The sequence below is a fragment of the Triturus cristatus genome, chromosome 11, assembly GCF_964204655.1.
Source record: "Triturus cristatus chromosome 11, aTriCri1.1, whole genome shotgun sequence".
Lineage (NCBI taxonomy): Eukaryota > Metazoa > Chordata > Amphibia > Caudata > Salamandridae > Triturus > Triturus cristatus.
In genome coordinates, this window is record NC_140594.1 from 666,047,807 (window position 1) to 666,071,475 (window position 23,669).

Consider the following 23,669-nt stretch of genomic DNA (forward strand, 5'->3'; position numbering starts at 1 on the left):
AAGTAAATCCAGTTTTGGCCTGTTTCTGTCTCCTTTGATGTTTCCATTTACGCTTGTGGGAATGCAGAACTGTAGGAATCTTGCTTTTGACGACACCGTTCAGTGGTTTCCAGTTCCTAAGTATGAGTAAATTATTTTATGTTCGCCATAGTTTGTCATTTAATGGTCGTTTTGTGTAACTAAAAGGGGTGACATCCATGCAAGCTATGGAGTCTCAAATCTCTCTAGTTTTTAAAAATGTTTGGGTTTGTTAGGGTTTTTTCTTAGTGCTGGCCGTCCGATGGTCCAAATGCTGCAAGCAACTCTAGTGACAATTTGCCAAATATATTCCACCTGGTGGATTTGTCCTATATCTGCCCTGCAAGATATGGTCACCCCCGATGTAGGTTACTGTTTATGCAAAGTTATATGCCATTTGTAAAGCGTTTAAGTTACTGTTGTCCATGAAAGTTTTTTTTTGTGCAAAACCTCACTTACAGTCACATGACATTATGAGTATTCCAGAATTATTTGCTGTACGAATGACATATATCCCTAAATTTAGGATTATGGGTATAGCTAATGCTTACCTTATCCTTAATATCCATTTTTTATTTGTTTTGTGTTGAGATACTCCGTTTTTTGCACTTGACATATTACATGTTTTTGGAGTGACTAATATTGCATCTCTGCCACCAGAAGAGTCTGGGGATATAATGATATGTTACTTTCATAGATAAGCCGTCAATCTTTTATAGATCAGACCTCAAGCTAAAATTTTTCAGATAAAAACATTTTCACCATTGAATGCAAAGATTATTAGGTAAAACCGTTACCAATTTACATAACTGACCCATTGCTTGATGCAGGATGTCTTTCAGTTTTCATAAATGTATTGTTTCTAGGCTCACGCATGGTTTTCTCCTCTAGTTTACCCAAAAATTGCAAGCGAGTAAAATATGCAAAATTGGCATATAATGACCATCACATACAGTAAGGCAAAAAAGTGGTGACAGTTTAAACATATTTCTCCTTGCCCTTTTTCAGAGAGAAGAGAGCTGCTTTGCACAGCAAATCTGTTGTTGATAGCAGTTTTTGGGAGAAAATAAATAAAAACACACCTTGTTCCCTGGCTTTTTTTTGTTCATCAAAACAACATTTTACGTATTTGGTCTATTTTCTCAGATCCCTCCAGAGCTAAATAAAAACCTGTGTATCTTTACAGTCCATCATATGTGGCTGAGAAGGGATACGTTTGACCTGTATAGCAGCCGGGTGGAGAAGTAAGAAGGAACATTATTAAGGAATAAGCATCAACAGGCCCAAAATTTCAGAAAAGGGGAGACCCTTAAAGAGGTCATCCTATGTATACTGTCACAATACTGCTCAAACCACACGCAGACGCCCTCAAACAATTCAGTACTCTAGAATGCCTGTTGAGGATGATAGAGATGTAGGACTGGGCAAAGGAAACTGTTTTCCCCCACAGTGGATGGCCCCTCTGACACTTAAAGGGTTTGACACAAAGGCACTGAACGATACAGTTGTCTGTCCCTTGATAGAATATAATTGATGTTGTTTCAACCCGGCTTGTTTTTAAGCTGACTGTGTTGGTATGAAATGTATTAGTTTCAGTGTAGGCCAGACTATTTCTTCAATTGACAGGGGCAGCATGGATTCACACAGTGTCAGTTGTTGACAGTATCATCAGCAGTTTCCCTTCCTAAAATGGTTTAATCATGTTGGGGAAATTCACTTCACAAATCTTTCCCATAATCCATTTTTTGAACCACAGAGTGACATTAAAACACTTAAAAGAACATGATTGTGCGTTTATAAATCAGCACCCTAATATTCATAGTCTTGTTGTGCATTGGCTAGCATTTCCAACTCAAAAGTCGGAGAGGAATTAGCTTGGAAGCTCATGATTTCCTTCATGTGACGTGTCAACTGTGGATTGTACAAGCTCACTGCACTTTACAGATCTAGAGCGAATGCAGCAATGGGAAATCAAGATAAAATGTGAGCACATAAAACTCATTGTGTGGTGGAAATAATTTTATTTTCAGCTCGAGGGAGCACTTTGTACCTCTAGTTTAACTGCGGATGTGTATTGAGAAATACTTTCCTTTTCTCGTTTTCAGCTGTCCTGTTTTGAATGAAGAGTATACTTATATGATGGAGGCCTTGCTGGAAGGCATTCGCCGACGAGAGGAAAATGGGTGAGTGATAGTGAAGAACCACGAGTTTCAGTAGATGATCTGCTTGAAGTTAACTCACTGTATTTAAGCTTTGGACATGGTTCTAGTGGCTGAGCTTGCTTGAAGATCTGCTTCCACGTATGCGTCTTTACGGCTGAATATCTGCGGTACATGAGTTAAATACAAAACATGTCAAATAAACCCTTAGATTGTCATGCCATTGCTTTTGCTGTCATGTGAAATCCAGCGCCACTGTAAGAACACTACCTATGACTTCCACTGAAAATGCTTGAGGCTGCAAGTGTGCTCTATGCATAGGCAGGATTGTGGCACTTTGGCTTGATTGTGAAAATGAAATGAGTATGATGTTATTGAAATTCTAGATGTCCATTCTGTGGAAAGCAAAAAAAACTGATCGATTAAAAGCTTGAACCAAACCCAACCATTGATAATTTCTCAAGGCACATTTTAGTCCATTGTATTTTATTGATTTCTGTGCCACTTCATGCAGAGGCCAACCTTATGCAAATTAGCATTGCCCCATGTCCAGTCGGATCAATCCAGATTATGTGCCAAGTCATGTCCCTCTGAACAGTATTGAAAGCAAATCAGAAGCGGTTCTGCCTCAAAGAGTTCTTGCCAATGTATATTTTCTTACACCTAGCAAAAGACAGTACCTTGCGTTTTATTTATTTATTTAGCATCAGTTAGCAGTTCACGTGTTCAAATAGAAATCATCCATGAGAACCGATGAGCCTCTGGAGTCTTCTAAGTGTCTAGGATAATAGTGTGCTATCATAAACAATACTTAGGCTAAGCTCTCTCACCTAGACTCTGCATCCATATTTTCAGTGCAGTTCAATAAATGAAAGACCCCAGAATACGCTCATATAGTCCACATTCAAATACATGGCTGTAGTCCACAGAGTACACAGTAGATGTTTATCGTTCTTTGAAGTGATTTTTTTGTTGTTGTAGCCAATGGGTTCGTACCAATTGGTTGATGCCTGACAAATCCTGCGTAGCTATATTGAAGTATTTGCATTACCTAAATACCACTCCAGTTGCCACTACAGGACAACCATAGCAAATTGTTTATCCATGTGTTTGTCAGTCATTCTGCCTTTGAGACAGTGGGGATTCTTAGGGCCTCTTTAATAGATTGGTTTCTTTAAACTCCCATTAAAGGGCCATCAGTCTTGAGTAGTGAACAAACAAAAGCTGTAAAATGTACACCACTGTTTTGTTTATTAAATTAGCTATGCCAACTTTGCGTACACATCAGATGTAAAAATCAGTTGTTATTGTTTATCCGAATTAAAATAATTTAAAAGAAAAAAAAAAGAATTTCACGTTATGGAATCATTGTATTGCGTTTACCAGGACGAGCAACAGGTTTATGTAAAATATAGGGCTATAAATTGGATTAAATGCATAGATCAGGAGCAATGATGAATGTAGTTATCATGCCTTTCATACACAAAGGCTCTTTTTTTTTTTAATTTCAAATATTTTTTATTAAGGAAACAGAGACAATACAATAACTCTTCCGTGTACCAAGATCAAAATAGTCATGTCATATGTACAAATACGAAAAAATAAATGAGTGACAAGACAATAAATGAAGAATAAAACCCCAATCCAGCTCGCATCAACAAATACAGGTACATTCCCATTACATTGCTTCATGTGTGGCGCGCAGCGCCCCGGGACTCGATGGGTCAGTCACACCTCACCCAACCACAACCCCACGCAGAGGGACAGACAAAGTATACCTCTCAGGGTGGTTCGTAATGAAAGGAGGATGCATCCAATGATCTCCAAAGCTTTTTGTTTGAAGGGCTCCAGGTAGAAGCCTGAAGCGCCGGATTACTAGACCCCCTCAGGAAAGATAACCACTCCTGCCAGATTTTAAAGCTCACTTCAGACGCATTTTTCCATTTGCAAAGAATCACTTTACATGCCATTGTTAGCATTAAGTCCATCAATTGGCGATCTTGGTCAGTTGTTATTTGTGGGTCCAGTGCCCCCAGAATGACGTAAACAAATTCCTGTACAGGTGTTATCTTAAAAACATGGGAAATGCAATCGAATATTCTCCCCCAATAATCCCCTAATGAAGAACAGGAGAAAAGCATATGCGCAAGATCCCCAGTACCTGACTGACAATTCCAGCACACAGGGGAATCTCTTAATTTACATCTGAAAAGCCTGTCGGGTGTCCAATAGGCCCTGTTGAGAAGCATATATTTCGTCTGGAATAGAATGGGTGAGACTTTATGTGTGAGAGCTAACTTATGAATCACCTCCCAGTCAAAGGATATGCCTGATGGATTTGGCTCCGCTTCCCATACGCTTTCCACTCTTTTGTGTTTTTTCATGGGTAGGGGCAAAAACAATTTATATACCTTCGACACAAAGTGACCATCATGTATTAATCGTGGAATATGCTGTATTAGCCAAGGGACATAAGGAGAGAAGCTGTTCGCTGTCAGAATCGATTTAAGTTTTAGGAAATCATAAAAATCCATCGGGATAAGATCATGCCTACGCTGTAAGGTCGAGAATGGCAGAGGAACCCCATCCTCATACAAGTCCTTCACCAAGTTAATGCCCTTCTTGGACCATGACTCCCAGAATATACTACTACCCTTAAGTTTAAGATGTGCATTCCTCCACAGGGACATATACAAAGATCTGGCGACTGTCAAGTTTGTTTTATGTGTTTGATCGAGTCTAAGTAAGGCCCTTCTAGTATTAAGCATGATGTACTTAGAGTGAGGAAGGTGTGACAGGTCCATCGTAAGGAGGGCCTCCAAAGGCGCGTGATCCACCAGTGCCTCCTCAATATTTATCCATAGTGGTGTGTATGTAGGGGATTTTAACAGCCACTGAGCGCCCTGTTTGCACAGAAACGCTGTCTGATAGCACCTGAAGGAGGGGAGACCGAGACCGCCTTTATCTTTTGCTAATTGTAACTTCTTCAGAGAGACTCTGGCCTTCTTGCCCTGCCACAGAAAATTCCCAAACACCTGATCCACCTTAGTAAGAAAAGCATTAGAAAACGTCATAGGGAGCATACTGGCCAGATAATTGACCAACGGAGTCGACATCATTTTAAGCGTCTCTGCTCTACCCCACCAGGAGAGAAACTTTGGTGACCAACCGCCTAGTAATGTAGAAATCTTTTTCAAGGTCAAGTCTTCATTTACTCTCAGCGTGGAGATCAGGTCCTTGTCGAAATCCAGCCCAAGATATTTAAAGCACCGCGGTTGCCATGTAAGCCCAGAGTCTCCAATAATCCCCTTATCCCCAACACTGTTCAAAAGTTTGACCTCCGTTTTATCTTTGTTGAGTTTGTATCCAGATACTCTGGAAAAATCTTCAATGTCAGCCATGAGGGCCGGAATCGCTTCATCCGCTCTCTCCGACATTATCAGCACATCGTCCGCATAAGCCGTTAATTTTATAGTGCAATCACCAAACGGTATACCGGCTATATTTGGGTCATGCCTTATATGATATAAGAACGGTTCAATCGCCAACAGAAAGAGTGAAGGAGACAGGGGGCAACCCTGTCTCGTGCCTTGTTGTAAGCGGAAAGAAGAGGAAAAGGATCCACCAGCCCTAACACGCGCCGAAGGGCAGCAGTAGAGGGACATTACCAGTTTAGTGAATGACTCTCCTAGATTGAATTTACAGAGAACAGCCCGGAGGAAGGACCAATCCACCTTATCGAATGCTTTTTCAGCATCCAGTGTTATTGCTGCAGTCGGTGTGTCTAAGAGTTTCGCCTTTTCTAGTACATGTGCCAGAATTCTTGTGTTGTCACTGGACAAACGATTCTTAAGGAAACCAGCTTGGGATGGGTGGATCAACTTCGGGAGAACCCCCTGCAGGCGGGCGGAAAGTATCATGGCCAGGAGTTTGCAATCAATATTAATCAATGAGATCGGTCTATAATTTTTCGGTAGCGAGGGGTCTTTCCCATCTTTAGGAAGTACAGCAATTATGGCCTCAGCCAAAGTACCTCTAACTTCACCAGATTTATTAATACCTTGGAATAACTGTAGGAGGGGGTCGACCAAAAGGGAGGGGAAAGTTTTATAAAATTTTGCCGTGAATCCGTCAGGGCCAGGGGCTTTCCCAACCTTTAAGCGTTTAATCGCAGCCTCTATTTCTACAGAGCTAATTGGACCATTAAGATTGACCCGATCCTCTTCCGAAAGCTGTGGGAGATCACACGCATCTAAGTATTCCTTAATTCTAGGTTCCTCCACCGCTTCATTTTTTGCATAGAGGTCCTCATAGAAAACTCTAAACACCTCCGTTATTTTGTCAGGATCTGAGTGCGAGTGCCCAGAAGCATCCTTAATAACACTAATAGAGTTCTTCTGAACCTTGAACTTTAAGTATGAGGCGAGGGACTTACCTGCCTTATTAGACTCACAAAGCTTAAATCGCCTGCCCTTGTCAAGCCAGACTCCCGCCCTCTCACTAACTATTTTATTATAGTCATATTTTTTATTCGCCAACGCAGCAAGAGACATCTCATCCCTATCTTTTAGATGTTTAATCTCTAGATTTCTAATGTCCATCTCCAAAGCCTCCAACTTCTCATTATAAGATTTATTCATCTCTGACCTAATTTTGATGCACACTCCCCTTATAGTACTTTTTAGAGCCTCCCACCTAATGAGATCGGACGTGTCCCCTTGTTTATTAATCTGAAGGTATGATGATATCGCCTCCTGTACAGTGGCCCGGTGCTTGTCACTAGTTAGGATTTCATCATTCAGCCTCCAAGCTGTCTGACGAGAGGATGGTTTAACATTCGTGATCGTTAATGAAATGCACGAATGATCCGATAATACCCGGGGCTCAATGGTTGTAGAGTCTAATCTAGGAACGCCATTCTGTGTGATAAGGAGGAAGTCAATCCGGGAATATGAGTCGTGTGGTGGAGAGTAGAAAGTATAATCCCTCTCCGTGGGATTCTGGAGTCTCCATGTATCTACCAAGTGGAAGCGCTTACACATACTAAGAAAAGCTTTATGAGCTTTCGTTGATTTAAAGATGCATCGTGAATCTCTATCTAAAATTGCATCTATTGGAAGATTGAAATCCCCAGCTACTATGTGCAACGCATTATCCGGGATAGTTTCAAGGTGTTTATTCAGTTTGTCCCAAAAGACCAGATCGCTAGTGTTGGGTGCGTACACGCTAGTGACATAGAACTCTGTATTATCCTTACTTATCTTGGCCGTGACCCATCTACCATCTGCACTAGCTTCAGACGATAAAACCTCCACCTTAGATTTCTTCGCAACAAGTATCAGGACACCATTCTTTTTATTCACAGCCTCTGCACCCACCACCTCATTATAAAATTTATTTCTCAGGTGGTAAAACTGCTTTGCCTCAAGCTTCGTCTCCTGGAGCAAAACGATATCACCCTTCAGTCTTTTAACATAATCTAATATCTTCTGTCTCTTCACAGGCTGGTTCAGGCCCTTAACGTTGAGCGACAGTACCTTCAGTCTGTCCAAACTACATGCTCCCACCGGCGAGCTAAGTGAGTTATTTATCATCAGGAGGTTGCATCATCATCACATCAAACACATACTTCACAGTGTAATCGCAATTAAAGCCACAGTAAAGCCCAGTACCCCCCACACCCACAAGAAGCAAGAAGATGGAGACCATGCAAGCCGGAACAACCAACAATAAAAGTAAAAAACAAAGAACACATACCTCTATCCCACAAACCCCCAGCCCCCCACCCTTCCCACCCCAACTGAATGAGTTAGACATGGTGACTGGAAAGAGAATGCGTCGGAAACCCCCCCCCGTGCATAGCTTGTACTGAGAGATAAGAACCATGGACCAGAGGAACTATCCCCCTTAGATTAAGGCCTGCTGCAACCCTTTAGGCATCAACACCCCCCCACCAGCGCATCTTACGGGCACCTCATCAACCATTCTAGACCAGTCGTTTAAGCACCCCGTCAATCGCTACCAACCCACTTAATAAACCTGTGGAACATTATGCATAACCATTAACTATCTTGGCCCAGTAAACTGAAACTCCTCTATTCAAAAGGTAATAATTCTAAAACATATCACATGGCTAGGTATCCTAAGCATCTGCAACTGCATACTGCCAATAAAACTGTTTTGGAAAGAGCCCGGAGGCAGGGAATATGCCCTAGGCAGCCTGCCCCATCAAGTAGCATTAGACAGTACATAGCTGTGTTCACTTATAACCTGAGGCTGAAGCCTGCGCTGCTGCCCCCAATGAGGCACTTGTATCCATGTCCTGATCGTCCGGACCATCAAGCATGCGTTTCAATTTCAAAGGATCAGAGAAGAAATGAGGAGACCCGTGGATCAACACACGGTACTTTGCAGGGCCAGCAAACCCATACTGGAAGCCCCTTTTCTTTAGCATTGGTCGCAGCGCCAAGAACGCTTTCCTAACCTCCACCGTCTCTTTACTGTAGTCCTGTGAGACGTACACCTTGACCGATTTCCATAAAATATGGTTGTTTTTCCTCATGAAGTCAAGAATCTGTTCCACATGTTGATATCGTAATGGCTTGCACACAATCGCTCTGGGCCCTTTCTGGTTTTTACTTATCTTGCCTGGTACTCTATGAGCCCTATCAAACTCCAGTGGATGGTGAAAGGACAGATTAGTAGCCTGGGAGAACCAAGACTCCAGGAAAGCCCCGCAGCTAGCATGCTGATCCTCCGACCCCTCCGGAAGGCCAAAAATGCGTAGGTTCCCCCGTCTGTTCCTGTCCTCCAATTCCGCCAGTTTCCGCATAGTTTGATCCGATGATATGCATAAGCGGTTGATGGCTGCACACGACTTTACTTCTAGATCCTCAAGCCTGCTGATCCTCGACTCTGCCTCCACCAATTTTGCATTGGTTTCACGATTATCCTGCCTGATAGCCGCCACCTCATCTTTAGTAGCCTTAGCTAGCTCCCTAACTTCATCCAGCTTATTAAGTATCAGTTCCATCGGATCGGGATTACCTTTCGCTCCCTTGCTGGGTGAACTAGGATTTGATTGATCAGATTTGAGCCTCTTCATGCTTTTCATCGATTCTTTACTATCAGCCATGGTATACCGTCGAGTAGATACCTTTGGCAAACAGAAAGTCCCAAAGTACTTCAGCCTACTCCAGTGGAGTATCTCTTGGTAGCCGTTCCCTCTGCCGACTAAAATGGCGCCTTCCCGTCTTCTAGCAATGTGATTGGAGGATCTCAGAACATGGCGCTCGTGTTACCCACCAAGCGCAGGGTGCGTGATCACATCATGGAAACCAGTGTAAACGAACAGGGAATGGCCGCGCCTCCACTCGTCGGGACCATGGTGCAAGGCAAAAGATTGCAGGCGAGATCACCCAGTGGCAGGGAAGTCATGCAGGCTCAGAGCAACACAATCGCAGACAAGAAGTGGAACTCCGTATTCACTCTGTAGGCCTAGCTCCACCCTGGAGGGAGCCGTCTAATCCATGCGTTCTGCCACGATGCCATATACACCATCATCATTTTTACACAGGCAGCACTGAAGGTAATAGAATCAGCCTCACAACTCAACAGCTCACAGCATCAGGGTAGGCACACATCCCTCGCGGAATGCGGATAGCTCGATATGCTCAAGCGCCCCACAGACTCTGCAGCAGAAGCTTGAGGGCTCTCCTTTTATGTCGCGGTAGCCGCCATTTTGTCAATGCGACATCCATCAACGATTGTTAATCGCGCTGCGCAGCTCCTCCGCCTCACCCTAGATGCGCTCCTGCGCATACACCGGCTGAGTTCCGATAGCCGTCACACTTGGCCTCGATCCACTCCGGCAACCGCTCTGCCTCCGACACCTCTCCCGTCACGCGGTCCCGTAATCTGCCGAAGTCCTCACAGGCATCGGACGGATCGCGTAAGGCTGCGGCCGAGCCGCTTCCCATCAGCAAAACGGCTCCAAACTTCTCCTCTCAGGCCTCCTCACCTTCCGATCACTTTTTCCGCCATCCGTTGCTGGAGAGGAGCGGTGAGGCCCGTTCCTCTGCCCTCATTCGTTCAACGCACGGGCAGAGAGAATCACCGAGCCGCCATCTCCTTCGGCGTCCAAACCACGCCCCCCCACAAAGGCTCTTTTACAACCTCCAGGCATCAGGGTACACCAGGCAAGAAAAGACGGAATTATATAAATGACTAAAATAATGTGTTTTTTTAACCAGATAAATATTTAGAGGTAAACTGGGATTATAAGTGTGTTAGTTTTCAATTGTATTCCTTTTACCTCAGAGAAATCATACAGTCTAAAAGTTACTCCGGAGAAATTGTCAGGCTGGTTATTGTTTAGTTATTACAATTATTTTAAGTAGAAATGGCCAGATCACCTTTGGGTCTGCCCTATCTTTTAACAACATTGTTAAATAATCATTTATATCCCTCAAAATGTATAGCGCTCTACTTATCACAAACTCACACAATGTTAGTCTTGTAAGTCGTAGCACATTCCATGGCAGAATTTTAATCCAACTTTTGATATCGCTATCATTAACCAAAATTGCTCTCCTACTTCATTGGCGCACCATTTATTTTGATCGCTACCAGTCAATGGCAACTCCTCTAAAGTATGCAATAGTACATTTCCCTATGTGTCATTGAGACAACTTGCACTTTACCGTATGTTTCTAGGGAGATTTTCTAATTGTCTTGTCCAACTAATGTTTTCTTTTCATCATACATCTCATCTTTGAAGAGCTAAACCTTTGTTATTAATGCTTAAGTAAAAATAGTGAACAGCTATTGATCACACCCATCTCAATAGTATACTTTACCAGTGCTAAATACAGCATTAAACACTTCTACATATTCTTTCAGAATGGGAATAGAGGATTTCCTAGATTAAAGTGCTTTTCTGTCTCTTACCCCTACTGCCTAGAAAAACGTCTGGGTGTGAAGTTATTATCCTACCTTTTGTTTGTTATGTGGCATGTTGAGTAGACCTACAGTCAGTCATTGACCAAGCCATACGATTTGTCCTTTTAAGAGTAGTTGCTGATTGCCATCCCCATTACATTTCAGTTCCAGCAACCAAATGTATTGGAATGCTAACATTGGGGGTGTTTGTTTCCATGACAGTGAGGCTGTCTCCAGGGTTGTTGTGGGCAAAGTCGTGAGCGCCCTCTGAAGCACTTTGTGCCTCCTGGTCCGTCAGTTTGGAAAAATGTCAAACCCGCTGATGTAGGTCTGTCTCTCTGTGGTGATGCACATTTATGCAGTTTATCGTGATGCAGTCCTTAAAAACAAAAGCAAATTACTGTGAAAATATTACATGTCAGACCCCTTTAGTAATTCAAAATAAGAATGTATGCTTTCGCTGTAGACTGTATCCTCTTAGCCATAAATAGTCCTGGATACCTGATGTTATCCACAGCCATGAGAACTTCCTGTTTATGGTCATAGTCACACAACCTCATCATAATCTGCTGCCTGTCATTAAGAGGGCCTTAAGTATGTATGCATGATGTGATCTTTGGATAGTTTGGTTGTTTTTCTCTGCCAGATATAATGTGTCAACAAAAAAGTTATGTCTAACAAAGGGAGGGACTTAAAGCGCATCAAGGTCTAGCATATGTGCTCCAAATAATCTAATAAATGTATGTGGGGTATGCAGTTCCTAAAGAAGAATGAGTGTCTATGTGGGTCAACATCTATTCTGTGGGTGTAACCCTGCAATAATTGATTGCCCTCACATACCTGGATAGGTGTCATGCTTCAACATAGGACGTTTGCTCCTTGTCGTGCTGGCGCTGCCATGCCCGATGGGCACCCTCAATGGGGGCTCTGTGCCGGAGATCTTCTTGTCCACCGTTTGGTGAACTGCGGGTATGGGGGCTTAAGGAGTAATTTGGTGTTGAGGTGTGAAGGTGTGAGTTCAAAAATAGGGAAGGAGGTACTTATCAGGAAAAACTTTAATGAACAAGTTCTCCTAACTATATTAACATTGTGTGGTGCAATCTATTACACTTTAGTTATGTTAGATAGCTATAAGTCAACATGTGTAACATGATGTCTTTTTATTAGGTGTAATAAACAGCATCGTTATTTAACTATAATGAAACCGAAAGTGATTTTATACTGATTTAGGCGTTAGAACTGTATTTACAAAGGGAGTGTTGTACTTGTTGAATAATGATTTAATACGAAAATAAGTACAAGAGGGAAATCATTTTTGTTGTTTGACACTATAACCTGACCCTTGGGTTTAGAAGGGTAACTCTCCCTTTTTGGGATTATGTATTTTAACACAATGCCAAAACAGGGCCGGACTGTGACAGAAAATAGGCCTAGGCACCAAAAATAATAGTGGTTCCCATTAGCGAAATTAAAGAGCCCAAAAAGTGCCCCACATTTGTAAATCGGGCCAGTTTTGAACTTGTAAAGACATGCTGTACAAGTGTTTTGCACCTATGGAACTGCATGCATTTGTTCTTAGTACAAGTAATGGGCCTTCTTATAGGAACCATTGGCCCAGGAGACATGACAGCACCGCAGGGGGATGAAAACCACTGCGTTGGAAATGGCAGGATGAGGAGACCGTTTGCTGTGATGATAGGTTACATTTTGTTGGATTGTTAGAAATAATATAGACAGTAGAACTAGCCCACGAGAGGCCTGCAATCAAAGCGACTTTGACAGTGACGAATCTAGCGATGGTTTGTTGCTGCTGGGACTGCAGTGATCCTTGTTGGAAAAACGGTGCTAGTTACTCTGTCGCTACTGCATTTTACAAGTCTTTTTCCCAAGGATAGCATAAAACGCAACCTGCATTGGTAATCCGTGTGTATGGAAATCTAATAGAATTAAACAAATGAAACAACAAGCATTTCAACCAGAATATATGAAAGTAGAAGCGTCACTCATCTATATTAATAGAAACTTAAAATATGCCATTTTTTTTACAACTTTGCACAGGAGAAAATTTACATTTTTTTTTAATTTACCAACATTGCCATTGGGGCTCCTAGGAAAAGTTGCAACTTTTAACAAATATTCAAGAGCTTAATTATTTGCAAGTGTTTAACACAAGTGCACTTGTCCCAATATTTGTTTTCCCACAGGGAAAATGTTTTCCAACCTTATCTAGATTACGAATGGGCCGTGATCATATTTGTAAATAGCCACAAGCAGTGACCAGAAAATGGGGCAGTTGCTGCGGTCATTTTCACCAGAGAGATAAGAGCCAGCATTGAGGAAGCCTGCGTAAGTGACACGTGCTGCTCAAATACAGTTTGTAAATGCTGCCTGAGATATCCTGCCAGACCTGTGCTGGTTTCCAGGCGCTTTGTCGTGCAGCTTCTATTTAAACACTCTCTAACCTCATCCTTGGGGGAAAAAACACGGGTGGGTAACGAGAAGCTCAAGAGGGAGAAACAAGATGAGGGCAGGTAGGGGGAGAAGAAACCGGTGGGGAAACGTAAAAAATGATACAGCCAGTGTTGACCGAGTCATAGCGGTTTTTTTTTTTAAACAAAGAAATAGTACCTGAATCACAATGCGAGCAGCGTAGGGACATTGATTAGGTTTAATTAATCTGTGCTTGGTCCATGCGCCGCTGAAAAAAAAGGAAGTGACACATGGCAAACAACTGTCTAACTAGAAGGCAGAAAATAAGAGTGACAATTCTACAAGCAAACAGCAGGTTCCCAGCCAGCCCACTATAGAATACAAGAGACTCAAGCGAGAGGGCATGCGCTAGTGCATGCTCACGCAGGCGAGGCCTAAAAATTAGCTTAACATTACTTTACTGCATTGGAAATCTGTTCCCATTGACACCAGCAAAAAGCTACTTCTACATTTGCACCAATAAATGCTGGACAAGATGTGCAAACACAGTTTTTGCATCTCATCCCTCCTTTTGTCGTATTTATGTGATAACAACACAAATCTGAAATTCCCAAAACAGTTTCCAGAATTATGATGTGGCCTGATATTCTTCAAACGAGGGCCTGATGGTTGCATATACCACCACATGCACCGCCACTCACCATTATCCACCACCACACACAGCACTGGAAACCATCACATAACTCATTTTACAGAAGGCACACTTTTTCCAACAGACAAAACTGGCATGTTACATCAGTTTTCAGTGTAACTTCTTGTGTAAAGGTGGGGCAATCTGAAGGACACAGGTTTGAATCTTGGCTTCAACACAGACTTTTGTTCTAGGATGAATAATATAATCTTCACTTAGGGGATCATTCCATCCCCTCACTAGCCTACATGTGTACCCCAATTTTGTCTAAAGCCGAAGATTCTTGCCTGATGAAATCTGGCTGAAATCGTGCATTCAGTGCAAATTTTTAGTTTGTATTTGTCGGAATGTGGGAAAAGCATGAATAACTAATGTATTAACCCCACATTCTGAGGATTAAAACTTTGAGTGTTGTGGATTTGGCACGTCCAGTATTCAGCTAGTGGTTTTACTCTATTGGGTGCAAATAACCGTCTACTATGATTGTACAAATATTGGAATCGAGCCATAGATTTAGTGTTACAGCTCTTATTAAGAGTCCTGCTAAACTGCAAGCCTCGGAACAAGTACCACGTAAAACACGTAACAAATGTGGGTATGCACCTATGTGTGGGGAAAAAACAAGTTCGCACCAAGCATGCCACTTTAATGTGTGGAGAGATTAAACTGAATATTTGGACGCGCTTGCTCTGGGAGGCTATCTTACGAGTGCCAGCACCAAGGAACTTTGGAGGTCGCCGTGAGGGGAACGGCTCGGACGAGGGAGCTGGGCTAAACCAACCAGCCCAATATCTTACCGGCATCGCCGTGAGGGGAACGGCCAGCGTTGCAGGAACCACATCCCCCAGTAGTCTCTGCGCCAGGCGCTTGCCGCTGTCGTCATCTGGCAGCGCCTGGCCCTACTTCAGTGTCGCCGGTGCCCCGCAGCGCGGGACGCGCTTGCTCTGGGAGGCTGTCTTACGAGTGCCAGCACCAAGGAACTTTGGAGGTCGCTGTGAGGGGAACGGCTCGGACGAGGGAGCTGGGCTAAACCAACCAGCCCAATATCTTACCGGCATCGCCGTGAGGGGAACGGCCAGCGGTGCAGGAACCACATCCCCCAGTAGTCTCTGCGCCAGGCGCTTGCCGCTGTCGTCATCAGGCAGCGCCTGGCCCTACTTCAGTGTCGCCGGTGCCCCGCAGCGCGGGACGCGCGCGGGCAGCACCCAGGCGAAGCCCGGGCCAAGGGCGGGCCCGTCCTTGCCCGTCAGGGACCGTCAGAGGCCGGGCAGGGCCACCCCACTGACATCCCCGCAGCTGGAAATAGCAGCAACCAAGGTACTGTGTCACAAGCTTGATACGTATTTCAAATCCCCGACTTATCTTATGTGTTTGAATCGATTGACATTCTGAACTATAAGATTATCAGCATCTCCCCTCACGGCTTTGTGTTATTTAATATCCAAGGGAAGTATTGTAACAACTTGCGCGATTGTGTGTTTTTTACACTTTGTCTGTAACCATGAAAGGAAATGGTAAAAATCCTAGCCTATCTACCTCACCACCAAGAACTAGACAACAGACTACAACAGCGCAACCCCTCCCAAGCCTGACAGCTATTGATAAAATGCTGCAGCAAACAATTGGAGCCGTGGCTTCGGCCATAGAAAACACAGAGCGGCGTTTATCAATTACTCCTGTAATTCCCCCCTCTTCCCAAATAGTGGAGGATGTGTCAATTGCCACAACCAACGCCCTCGATCTTAATTCCTCTTTTATTTGTTCCTTCGCTGACCTACCCTGTGCACAGCCCACTACCAGCGATACGCACGTCTTCCAGGTTCCCAACTCTCCTCCCCACCTTCCTCCTAACAAGGCTTCTGTGACTCGCATTGTAGTAAAAAAACCTAGGGCCGGGAAGAGTAAAACACTAAGGAAAAACAAGCCTTCAATGTATTCCTCTATACCGATTGGTACTCCCTCTACCTTGTCCCCCATGCAGGCTCCTCTGTGGGCCACCCACATGATTTTAGATCTCCAGGCCCATATTGAACATCTACTTGGCTCCCATTTTAAATCCCTCCTGTCTAGACTGGACAGATTGGTTTCTACCATCAACAATGCTGGCTTTGGTAAAACCAAGCCGACCATAGACTCTGCAAATCTTCCCCCCTGTCCTGCTCCTACCGACGATAACGTCCCCGCCGCCTCTGAAACTTTTTCTGTTCCCTCTCAAACGGCTGGCATGATTGTTCCCGCTACAACTATTTCTTTGACTAGGGCCACAGACTCAGAAAGTTCCAGAACACAGAGGGAGGTCACCAATGTGGGGGAAAAATGTTCAGGCAATCAAGCAAAAGAGTATAGAAACACTTCTACTGAGGGCCTTAACACCACATTACCTTGTATTGATTTGCCACCTGAATCTCTCCCATATGTTGTTGTGCTTGCTGGTGTTCCCCCCTATCTAAAGGGAAGAACGAGGATTTTTCGGAACTAAAAAACAAATGTATGCACTGGTTCAACTTAAACAGCCCCCTCCCTTATAACATCTCTGGAGAAATTTTGGGTGTTCGGAGATTAGATTGGATTGGGCCTACTCCTAAGTCCATCATAGGAAATTGTGTCATTGTCAATTTTAGACACCCACTCGCTGTAAATTATATCTGCAGCAGGACAACCCTTAGACCTAATACTCAAATCATCCCATTGCATCTGTCATATTTTTATCCAGCTCCACAGCACAGAGTAGGGCAGAATAGGGGTGCAAGTTGGGCGGGGGGCCAAAACAAATCGTATGCTAGACCAGTAGAAGAAACCCAGAATATGCCCTTGTTGTCATTTTTTGCTCAAAAAAATATGTTGGAGGAGGTGGACTGACCAGCCGTGAACCTGAGCCCTGTACTCCAACTTGACAAAGCTATGGGCACCAAATTAGCTGTGGAAAAGGGTAGATGTGTGAGTGGTACCCTAGAATCTCCTTTAGTATCTTCTTCCCTGAGCATAGGCTCGGAAACAAAACAAATCACCCACGAAGATTTGGTTGTTCCCCCCGATGATTTTCTGTGTGGCGTTAATCTTGTGGGCACCATAATAGCAACCAACCCTCAAACATCGGAAGTCTGCACAGATCCTACGGCTGGCGACCTAGTAAATAGGAACAGAGCACTAGGTGGGGGAATAAAAATATTGTCCTGGAACGTGGCAGGGATAAAAAACAAGTTATTTAACTTGGAATGGAGTAATTTTATAGGTACTCATGACATCTGCCTCATGCAAGAAACCTGGGCCACGGAGGAAAATCCGAGGATTGGCTACGCCACTTTTGACATCTTGGCAACCACAAGTGGCAGAGGGAGACCTTCGGGTGGTCTTTCAATATGGGTGGGGACACATTTGGGAGCTCAGGCAACTGTGATTCCAACTAGCTCCCTGGACGTTCAATGTGTCCTCTTAACCCTAAAAGACAAACCATCGGTTGCTTTAATAAACGTCTATTCTAGACCAGTCAAGAATGGCCAAGAATCTGGTGCTATAGACGCATTAAAGCATTTTATATTGTCTCTAGACCCCCCACCGCAACTAATAGTAGGAGGCGACTTTAACTGCCAATTTGAACCCCTCGAGTCTCCTGACACGGGTGAGCCGGACGAAGAAGACCAGTTCTGGCACATTTGCGAACCACAGATCTCTCCTGTCAGAGCCTGGACTCCCCTCGTCCTTCAAATTAAATCCTTATCTCTTGCACTGTCCCTAAGGGCCTGTAATGGGAGATTGAAACCCGACTGCCCAGGCCTTCCTACGTTCAACAGACCAGGCCAAAACTCTAATATCGATTATATATTAATGGAAGCAAGACACTGGGGTAACCTATTAGAGTTTGAAATCCACCTTAGACAAGATAGTGACCATAATGCCCTTGTTCTAACTTTGAAACCGGGCAGTTTTGGTCTAACAAACCCTCCTCCCAATTTAAATAGCCCAATACCCCCAGTACTCCTTTCTAACAATAGGAGGAGGATAAAATGGCCCTACTTTCTGAAATCCCCTGCTAAACTTGCGGAAATATATCAGATAGCTTTGCCATCTCTCTCCGCAATGGGGGATGTAAGTATAGATAACTTGAGTGATCCAACTAAGATTCATATTCACCTAGTTAATAACTTGAGGGGCCTATTTAACCCTGTGGGAAACAAACAACACCAGCCCAGGTCTCACCCCTGGTATAAGGAACCCTGCAGAAAAGCAAAAAAGGACTTGCTTTCGGCAATTAAAGGCAATGACAGGGCCAACATAAAGAAACTTCGTTTAGATTATAAGAAGGCTATTGCCAGGGGGAAGAGGGACTGGGAGGAGCAAAGATGGGAGGAGCTAAGACTAACCCTCACATGTAGAGACCCTAAGGTGTTTTGGGCCATTGTGAACTTGGACGAGAATGGGGCAGCTCTACCCCTCGTTGCAAACATAGCTCCACAAGTGTGGGAATCCCACTTTGGGGAATTGTATGGGGATTCGGAAGACCTCCTTCCTATTGATATATTTCCTGAGTCTAGCCTGACGAGAGGAATTGATCCTAGTACATCTAATATTGAGACTCGCCCTCCCTCCTCTATTTCAGCACCTTCACATGTGTGCCAGCCGCGTCCATCCTCGATGGGTGCAGCCACTCTTGTGTCAGATCTCCCTGTGGCCATCACTCTTAAAGAAGTAGAGACTGCAATAATAAGGCTCCTTTCTAATAAAGCACCTGGCCTAGATAAAATGCCACCGGACTTATTCCGCTCCCAACCAAAAATTTGGGCCCCGTATTTGGTGGTATTATTCAATTCCATTCTGATGGGGGCCGCCTTGCCAGATACTTGGTTGGGCGCGGAGATAGTTCCCATATTTAAGAAAGGCTGCCCATTAAAGCCGGCTAATTATAGACCAATTAGCCTTATTGACACCACCCAGAAATTAATGGGCATAATTATCTTGGATAGAATTCAGGGATGGATGGATGACAACAAAATTTTGACTACACTACAGGCAGGGTTTAGATCTGGGATTTCAACCATAGACCAGATCTTCCGGCTACAGGTTCTATATTGGAAAACAGTGAGAGTAGAGGGTGGCAGCCTCTACCTCATCTTTGTAGACCTGCGCGCTGCCTTCGATCTTGTCCCAAGAGAAAAACTATGGAAAGTCCTGGCAGAAATGGGCCTCCCACCCTACCTGTTGAATATTTTAATTAGATTTCATAGCGGTAACTACGCCCAGGTTAGGTGTGGGAGACATGGCGACCTATCTTCACGCTTTCCCGTTAGGAAGGGAGTGCGCCAAGGGTGTGTCTTGGCTCCAACGTTGTTTAGCCTTTACATCAATGGTCTTGTTACTCACCTGGCTGATGTAGCTAACAATGATGCCCCCAGACTGGCTACTGGTAGAGTGCCCGCTCTGATGTTTGCCGATGACACTCTGTTGATATCTAAAACATCATCGGGCATCCAGCGTATTTTGGACGGTTTTCTGGCATTTTGTACTTCTAGAGGCTTGGAGATTAACTTAGAGAAGACTAAATTCATGATCTTCAATCCTCCCAAACAGACCCGCCCAAATCCCACCCTAAATGGCTCCCCCCTTGAGAGAGTTAGGATTTTTGTGTATCTTGGAATTACATTGACCGAGAATTTTGATTGGGGATCTCAAATCGTAAAATCATGGTTGAGGCTGTCTCAAATAGCAGGGGGTCTTTGCAAGGTCCAGCGAGCCTCGGTTTATAAACCAGCAGCTCCGGTAGTCGAAATATACCGATTACAAGCCAGAACAGCTTTGTTGTACGGGGCCGAACTATGGGGTCATAAAAACATCGCCAAATTAACCCTGGTTGAGCAGGGCTTTATGAGAAGGCTTGTGAGCCTCCCTGTAAGCACACCGCTCATTCCCCTACGTCTCGACCTGGGGCTAGAACCAATTGAAGACTTGGCAATTCTCCGACCCTTACTTTACTGGAAAAGGCTCTGGACGGTGCATGAACTGGCACCTTTTAGAGAGGAATTCTTAGAGGTTTGGACACTAATTAAAAGCAAGAACATTCCATGGTTATTCCATAATAAGGATCTTAGCATAAAGATCGGCAGGACCGATCTCTGGGAATTCCCGGAGGTAGCCTGCAAAAGGATTTCCAAACCTGATTTAAGAGGCCATATAAGGGAGCTGAGATTAGCTACTTTACATGGCTCAAGCTCCTTGGGGAAACTCACTAATGAGTTTCTCCTAGTAAAATTAGAAACAAGAGCAGAGGCCTTCCTCGATGTAATTTATCCATCTCTTGCTAGGAAGCTTTATTTGCAGTTGAGGCATGGTACTTTACCGCTTAGAGTATTCACTTGCAAATGGGCAAGATCAGAAAATGCAGCCTGTCCGGCATGTAACCATAGCAGTGAAGATATATGCCATGTCCTGTTTTTCTGCCCTGCATACCATTCAATAAGAAAAAAGTGGCTTATTCCCATATGCAAGAACCTAGGGTTTAGACACTGCATGCTTGCATGCAGGGTCTTAAGATATGACACTCACCCCCCAATTGTTTTTGCTATGTCTCGCTTTTTACATGGTTTCTGGCGTAGAAGGAAAAGTTTTCTATAAAATACTTTTGTCTTTTATCAAATGAGTCTTTCTGATAACACCAGTTTAATTCACTTTTAATCATTGTATTAACTTGACTTTATTTATTGTTTTAACGAAATGTGTAATTTCCTTGTTATTTATTCTGTGCTTTTATGGTCTCTGACCGAAATAAAGTTATCAAATGAAAAAATGAATATTTTATCAAGCAAACATGGCAACCGTAGCCTGGAGTCTTGAGACAGCACACTGTCAACCATTTTGTAAGGTCATTTGTGCCTCTCAATTCCAAATATGTGATTCCAGTGTAGATATGTGTACCACCTAGAGTCCAAGCCACTGCAAATGTTCAATGCCTCTCTGCAACATTGCCCACGGCCAGTGTCCACTATGGTTACATCCCATCAGTCAGCAGAGTCTGAAGATCATTGTACTCCATACCGTCACTGCTGCTCAGAGGTTTGTCACTGACAGCCGGGCAACAGCTACGCTGCACTGGGGGTGGAGAGCAAAATGCAAGCTGTTTAAAGTAAAATATGATGTTTAGGGGGAAAGTTGTAGCAAAACATATATTTTTATTGCAGGTGTAAAGACGTGCACCAAAGGTAACTATAGAAAAGAGTTTATTGTAGCCCCGTAGAGTCGCAGCTGCTCAGAGGTAAATGCCTGATAGCTCCCATTCCAATAGCAATTCAAACATAGAATACGTGCGTGAGCGGAACCCAGGACAAGCCTACATGAGTAATACAGAACACAACCCATTTTCCTTTCTAAGAAAATTAATTAACTTCAGACATAAACAACATTACAATAATAAAAACTAGTTGTACTACTCGCTACTCATAATAGCAATCATGATGGGATAACAAAGTCATTAAAGCGAGCAGGCTTCACAATGACACGTCCAAATTTGCTCCTACGTGTATCAATGGAACTATTAGCTGGTACCTGGTTGAGGTTGTTGAACAGCATCAACACCCCCCCCCCGCCGTATATTGTCACATGGTTGAAGCTGATGTGAAGTTGCTCAGCATTGCCACATGGTTGAGGTTGACTCTCTCCCCATCTCAACATTTTTTTCCATCAACCATGTGAAATTTTTATCAATTTTATTCTCCTTCCTCAAAACAGCATGACGCTTCTTACACGCCTGCTAGCGACTCAAACCCCGCCGGATTGCTCCAGCACATTTCAATCTAACAGCGCAGGTTTTCGGTTGGAATATAGAAATTAGTTAACTTCCCCATGAACATGATGGCATCAGATTATATACTCTGATCGTGACGGCTAGAAGGTATAAATTGGAGTAAGAGCAGTTTACTCTTGACGAAGGAACTTGGGTCCCGAAATGCACTGGGCACACATTTTAACTATGTTTTTCAGAATTCATTAACCTGCTGTATCATTAGAATGTTTTTAACATATAATTTGTGCGTAATTTGTATTTGATTTGTGCTCATTGATTCAAAGAGCACACATGGAAATTTTTTTTATCACTGGTTGAAATTGAAGTGATGCATTAAACAATAATCATGTTACGAAATATTGTCAAAACTGTTGATATATTGTTTGAAAGTTGTGCACAACTTTGCCCTAGTTGCCAGCTCGAACTTGGCCTTTGCCCACATACAGTTTGTGCTATGCATCCACTTGAAAGTGCAGCACACAGATCGTTTCCTAGTTCCTTATCAGAATACATCATTATAAAATTGGTGTGCCCAATCTACACATCTTTATTACTTTCTTACACAGCGCCATCCTACTCAAATTCCACACCCTTTCTTCCTACAACCATGTAGAATTAGTGAAAACTTCTACATGGAGAGAGATGGAGAAATGAGAGGGAAGAGGATGTAGCCTTACGGCTAGAGCGGTCGACCGTGAAGCTGGGGAACCGTGTTCGAGTCTTGGCAACAACGCTCAACATCCTGTGATTCTGGGCAAATCACTTAATCTCCCGGTGCCTAACAAAAAAAATATGAATGTGTCCATCTTTAACGAAACTGGGACTCATGTAAAGTGCTCTGATACCGGATATCTTCGGGTCTAGTTCGCGCTATATAAAACTCTTACAAAAATAAACTTCAGGGATTCAGAAAACACCTGCTTCCTTGCACACCTTACCAGGCTTTTCACATGTACCCAGTCACCTACCCTCAACTTGGCCACCCCTACTTTCAAGATTCAATTGCTTGTACTTTCAGTTGCGCATTCATAATATTACTTTTTACCAACTCGGGTGACCATCCAATAACCTTGCTTCTGACCATCCAACTCTGATCGGCTCATTCTATCAATCCCCACCACTTCCGAAGCCATATTAGGCCATTTAACTAGAAAATAATGTGGTTTCAAGGTTACTTGTGACTTATCGGCCTCGTCACATTTGTTACACATCATAACAAGGACCTCTGCTTCTTTATCCAACCCCCAATAAAATGATTTCACTCTTTTTTTACACTTCAGGTTACCCAGATGCCCTTCATGACACAATGCTAAAATATTTTTTCTCAAGCATACTGGAGGAACCATTCTTGATCCTCTACGACATACGTTACTTACTGCCCTCCAGTGAAAGTTCAAATCTTACTTCCTAGAACTTCCTGGTACTCAAATCTAACTGTGAATTATGAGGCCAACCATTCTTTACATACCCCCTCACATGGATCACTTGTTCATCTTTCTTATACCCAAGTCCCAGTCATCTCTTGAAATGATTTTCTCTATTTAATTTCTAAGCCATGCCACACTGAAGTCCTCCCAAGCTTCCCCAACACATTCCTCTGCCAGTAGAGGCAACCTACTCAACCTGCAACTTTGTTTTTGATACCAGACACATACTGCAC

The 23,669-nt window shown here is 43.5% G+C and overlaps 1 protein-coding gene across 4 annotated transcripts in view; it reads left to right on the forward strand.

Annotated features, from left to right (window-relative positions):
• Positions 1-23,669, forward strand: part of CEP63 (centrosomal protein 63) — a 395,360-nt gene that overhangs the window by 28,983 nt on the left and 342,708 nt on the right. For all 4 annotated transcript variants that reach the window (XM_085634243.1, XM_085634242.1, XM_085634244.1 and 1 more), the window contains exon 2: positions 2,124-2,201. In XM_085634243.1, the coding sequence (XP_085490369.1) occupies positions 2,155-2,201 (47 nt within the window). In that variant the 5' untranslated portion in view covers positions 2,124-2,154. The remainder of the gene's footprint in view (positions 1-2,123; positions 2,202-23,669) is intronic.